The sequence below is a fragment of the Lingula anatina genome, chromosome 1, assembly GCF_051362555.1.
Source record: "Lingula anatina isolate TDL-2025a chromosome 1, LinAna3.0, whole genome shotgun sequence".
Lineage (NCBI taxonomy): Eukaryota > Metazoa > Brachiopoda > Lingulata > Lingulida > Lingulidae > Lingula > Lingula anatina.
The window spans coordinates 44,009,740-44,014,666 of NC_141767.1; the positions used below are offsets into that span (position 1 = coordinate 44,009,740).

A 4,927-nucleotide genomic window follows, 5' to 3' on the forward strand; every position below is an offset into this window, starting at 1 on the left:
CACAAACTGCCAGGATTTCATAAATTGTGAAAAATTGCAGTATGCATTTCGATGCACACTAAAATTGGGGCATAAGTTAGCTAATTACCTGCGCTATATTTAATGAACCTGCATATTTGGGACAATGAAAGCCAAAAGAATATATAATTTCCTATGCAATTTTCATTGTGAATGAACCAATTTAGTCCCCAAATTGGTCATTGATAGGCTGACAGCTTGGCTGGGTAGGTCCACTCCTGAAAAGGTGAAATAATTTGTATGGTCTTGAGGACATCTATGTAACATTAGTGCAAGCCCAACATCCTCCTTGGAAGAAGTGGGCACTTCTTTTGATGAAGTTACATATGCAAATGAAAGACAAATGAATCTACATGGATAAATATTTTCTTTTATTGATTCACATAATTATGTATATATTTTTTTCTATTCAAATACAAAGTAATAATATACACTCCCAAGATAACTGGCCACAGTCCTATGATCACTTAACCTGTATTTAAAGTTCTATGGTTCAGATTTGACTATTTTCATTCAGTTATACAAATAGGCCTCTTCTTGTCATCTTCTATACCCGTCTGGAATCTTAAACCTTATAATCTCCCTGACTGACATTCCGTGAATTCCTGCTTGTGTTGCATGGGCATTGGAAAGAATCCAAGGCTTGAATGAAGTCATGAGATTGCAGTGCAGTTTGAGGACTTTTCAACAGTATTCATTGTTTTTCAACTTTTCACTTGGTTATCCAAAAACCAACTTCAGGGCAATGGTCATAATATTTAGTCCTACCAATGGCACTGAAAAAGGGAAAGGCAATATTATACACATATTAAATGAATGTTTGTACCACCCTACAATAAGCCAGTGCTGGTGCATATCTCTACTGACCAGTGATTGAAATAACTCTCTGTATTCCTTAAGATTTTATTGGCTTGCCTGTTATAAAGTAAAATATAATAGTTGCAATTAATGAGCATACATACAAGTACATATGATGAAGAACAAGGGGAAACACAGCTGAGAACTTCTCTGAAGGATTTCTGACGGGTTATGTTTTCAATACCAAATAACCAGTTTAAAATTATATCCTTTTTTGTGTAATCAGGTGCCCAAATGATAAAACTAGTAAATGCAATCATTTAATAATAGGCAATGCATTTCAAAGTATTTGCAGTGAGCACAGCAAGAAATATCTAGTAATCAGTAGTACTCGAAAAGTAATAGACAGTTACAGTAAGTAATGACAGAGAGGGCTAATAAAAACCCCAGTTGTTTTCATAGTTTTAAATGGCATTTGTATAATGCTTCTGGAAGTTTCAAGATTATCCCAGAAGATTCTACAAGCTAAAGTGTCTGCAAACAGCGAAAACATCCTGAAAACTATTAGCTAAGAACTTAGTGTCATCATACCAAAATTTACTATGTTCTTAAAAGTTCTTCTGATTATCACAACAGAATGAATAACCTGAGTCTTAACCGATAACTTGTGAGCACAAAAACATCTAACGCACTGGTATTCACCTACCTCTCATAACAGTTCGTATTGATTTTATTAGACTGAGCAGCTGGGTTTTCATCCCTGCTTCTTCTCCAAACCCCCGTTGGTCAGAGTAAACTGAAAAGGACAACACAGTTGCTATACTTACATGTTATAATGATACTCAAATTCCCACTCTAAGAACAGAAATGACCGGGCTTATGAAAAATAATAATACAGTAATTACCATATAATGCTAATAAAACACCATTTCAAAAATGTTCAAGTCGTTTGACATATGGAAAATTTATTTGGCGACGACAAAAGAAGCAATGACCTGCGAGTCAACGATAATGGCATTAATGCACATATGATGATGACCATTTCAATGGCAGTGCTGTGCTGTGCTGTGCTGAGGACGTGGCCAGCTCAAGTTTTGACCAGTAGAAAAAAATCGTGCAGTAAGTTATGATCCCTCATTGAGTAACAATATCAATTATACTTACATTTTGATAAAAAACGTTCTTCATGGAGAATACATACAGCATTAAGGCATAATAGCATCGCCTCTAGGAGCGAGTATAAACCAAACGCCATGTCTGCACTTCCCCTCTCGTCGGTAACCGGAAGTGACGAACTAGGTCAAATATTTCGAAGCACATTTTTTGTAATCTACACCTCTCGAAAAAATTGAAAAAATTACTATTATATTGATTTTTAGGGAGAATTGTATCATGAAGTTGATAATAGTTGAGGGACATATTTTTATCATGGAGAATTATCTTCATGCAAAGTCAATTGTAGATTTTTCTAGACTCACCGACACTATTCTGGAATCTATAAATAGAACACTTTGTAAACAAACACATGTGGTCAATAAACTGATGCAAGCAAAGCGTTATTGTAAAGTGGCTGGTTTACATGCTGACGTGTCATTCATACAATAAACCCACGTAAGTGAAAAACAAAGTTCACGTGTACATTTGAGTATATAAAGGCCGCGGGATACAAGATTGAACAGAACTTTCATCTTATTCACAGGAACACACTGAGCAAACGCAGACAGACATTTTGCAGATTTTCGTGAATCGTGGGACAACAGAAGCAGATAGCAGATATATTTGAAATCTGACTTTGACAGTACCTTTAAACCTGATATAGTGTAGACTGTACAATAGAAACACCAACATGAAGAACAGTTTGTTGTCAATTTTAGCGGTTGTTGGCATTTTGGCTGGATACAACACAGCCAACGCCTGGGGGTCACGGTTTTATAGACCATCCGTCTTTGGGTAAGTATACTATACTGTCATATCTTTAACAGTTCAAGCAATTTTTTCAATATATTGAATTACAGTTGTTATTGTTATAGTCATTATTTTTGTAAATAACCCTTGAAAGGTTTTCTTTTTCAAAAATAACTTACGTGAACTTGGATGTTTAAAAATACAACCTGTAATATTTCCTTTGTCATTTTTTGTGCTTTTCTGATAAAATAAATTTTCTCAAAATCAAAATATGTATGCTATTAAACAAAGCAAAAATTATAAATACTTCCAACTAAACATTTTCAAAATCTTTCCTTTAAGGTGGCAAGACCCTTTTGACAGAGTATCAGTATTTGACTGGGACTGGCCGCATGCATCTTGGCACCAGAACTTTGAGGACCTTTTTGAGGACCACTTTGCACCATTTCAGATTTGGACCCCAAGATGGAGGGATCCCTGGAACCCACATGAACCTCCACGCTTTGAAAGACGCTGTACTCAAAACAAAAGGGAAGATCCAGAAATTGATCAAAATGCAGTAGAAGAACCACAATGGAATTCACCCAAGAGTAAGTACAATCAACATTATGAGGAAGGCAGAGACGCTCTGGCAAATGACAGCAAGAAACAGGCTAGACTCAAAAAGTTTGAATCTGAACAAAGAAGAATTAATGAAGAAAAAAGGCAACAGGAACGTTTACGTGAACTTAACTTTCAAAAAGAAGAAGCAGCAAAGCTAAAACGTCAAAAAGAACTTCAGCGTCTGAGAGAAGAGGAACTTCGGGGCATGCAAGAAGAAAATGCAAACTATATGCACAACCAAGAGCAACATCATAGACAGCATGTATTGAAGTCCAGAAATAAAAACAGCCATAGACATTTACAACAGAACCAACCAAAGCCCAGAAGTCTCAGTAAAAAAGAATCCCAACTTTATGCATTATATGTAGAAGGTTATGACCCTGATGATATTACCATAGAGACCCGAGGAAGGAGTCTGCACATCTCTGGGCATCATAAATGTTCATGTGATGAAAACTGTTTTGAAAGAACCTTTGAGAAAGTTTTTAATTTACCAGACAATGTTGACTTAACAAGTTTAATTGCCACATTAGACAAAGATCATGTACTTAAAGTGAAAGGCAGGACTTCTAACCATGTATTTGAATTAGTAGATTCTAGAGTAAGAGTTATAGGAATTGGTATTCCTAAATCTAGCTCCACACCTTGTGCTCAGAGACAGACTGGATTCAAGAAACAAGTTCGAATTAATAAAAGGACTGGGCAGACCTTCGAGCCAGAACCATATGAAATTGAAACATCATTTGACACTCAGCACTATCATGATTTTGAAAATGATGATGAGTCTACAATTGAAGTAGAGGAATATTATTAACACAGCATTAAGACTGCCACAAAACTTGCGTCTGTGATATAAGACAATTGAACATTAACAGTTGTGTGTTTTGTTTTTTAATTGAATTTTGCAATTTGATATTGTGGTTTTAATTTTTTGAAATAAAGTTGGGTGTAATTTGCACAAAACTTTGTCCTTCTTTGCTTTAGTTTGCATTGCAAATTGAAAATAAAAGTCGTGCACAAAATAAATGTTTACATGTTATAAGCTCTAAACAGCAGCTTTGTATAAATAAGGAGTTAGCAGCAGCATGAAACAGCACACGGGTTAATGTCTTTTTAAAATGATAAACAAATACAACATTAGTACATGTAGTACAAATACAAGAAAATTAATTTTCCAGTTAAGGCACATTTTTACATTGGTTCAATTTCTGGAGAGGGTCCAGGACTTCACAACACACAGGGGAGCCTTAATTCTTTAACTGAACTAATGTTCAGAATAAAATATTATTACTTGCAGCCTAACAGCAAAAATAACATGTTTGTTTTGTACTGGGTCTAGTGTCATTCTACACGGTAAAACCTAAAACTCGCACATTTTACGTGCATTTGAAGTGTATTTACTGAAGCAACCATTACGTGTTATTGGTACACAGGAAGTTTCGTTATAAGATCCTTGTAACGGTACCCCCTTGATGAATAACGTACATAACTGTGGGGTATTTTATTCTCGAATCCGAGTCACTGCCCTCAGGGCTCTTGAGGGGATCCCCGAGAAAAGGGAATTCCCAAATGACGTCATCTTGTATCCAACCAATCACCAGTC

The 4,927-nt window shown here is 35.7% G+C and overlaps 2 protein-coding genes across 2 annotated transcripts; one reads left to right on the forward strand and one right to left on the reverse strand.

The window, feature by feature from the left end:
• Nucleotides 1-368: 368 nt before the first annotated feature.
• On the reverse strand, nucleotides 369-2,169 carry LOC106158053 (immediate early response 3-interacting protein 1). The gene is made up of 3 exons (XM_013533890.3): nucleotides 1,981-2,169; nucleotides 1,523-1,612; nucleotides 369-794 (listed from the first exon to the last, which is right to left on the reverse strand). The coding sequence occupies exons 1-3, from the start codon at nucleotides 2,069-2,071 to the stop codon at nucleotides 739-741; spliced, it is 237 nt and encodes a 78-aa protein (XP_013389344.1). The 5' UTR covers nucleotides 2,072-2,169; the 3' UTR covers nucleotides 369-738.
• Nucleotides 2,170-2,306: 137 nt separating this feature from the next.
• LOC106158051 (uncharacterized) lies at nucleotides 2,307-4,287 on the forward strand. The gene is made up of 2 exons (XM_013533888.2): nucleotides 2,307-2,766; nucleotides 3,064-4,287. Exons 1-2 carry the CDS (start codon nucleotides 2,663-2,665, stop codon nucleotides 4,136-4,138), a joined length of 1,179 nt encoding a protein of 392 aa, XP_013389342.2. The 5' UTR covers nucleotides 2,307-2,662; the 3' UTR covers nucleotides 4,139-4,287.
• The last annotated feature ends 640 nt before the right edge of the window (nucleotides 4,288-4,927 follow it).

Excerpts from the sequence above, each read along its gene's own strand:
- LOC106158053 (XM_013533890.3), bottom strand. The coding sequence starts at position 2,071 with ATGGCGTTTGGTTTATACTCGCTCCTAGAGGCGATGCTATTATGCCTT. Across the intron at positions 1,613-1,980 it reads AGAACGTTTTTTATCAAAAT|TTTACTCTGACCAACGGGGG; the intron begins GTAAGTATAATT and ends TGTCCTTTTCAG. Across the intron at positions 795-1,522 it reads AATACGAACTGTTATGAGAG|TGCCATTGGTAGGACTAAAT; the intron begins GTAGGTGAATAC and ends TCCCTTTTTCAG.
- LOC106158051 (XM_013533888.2), top strand. The coding sequence starts at position 2,663 with ATGAAGAACAGTTTGTTGTCAATTTTAGCGGTTGTTGGCATTTTGGCT. Across the intron at positions 2,767-3,063 it reads TATAGACCATCCGTCTTTGG|GTGGCAAGACCCTTTTGACA; the intron begins GTAAGTATACTA and ends CTTTCCTTTAAG.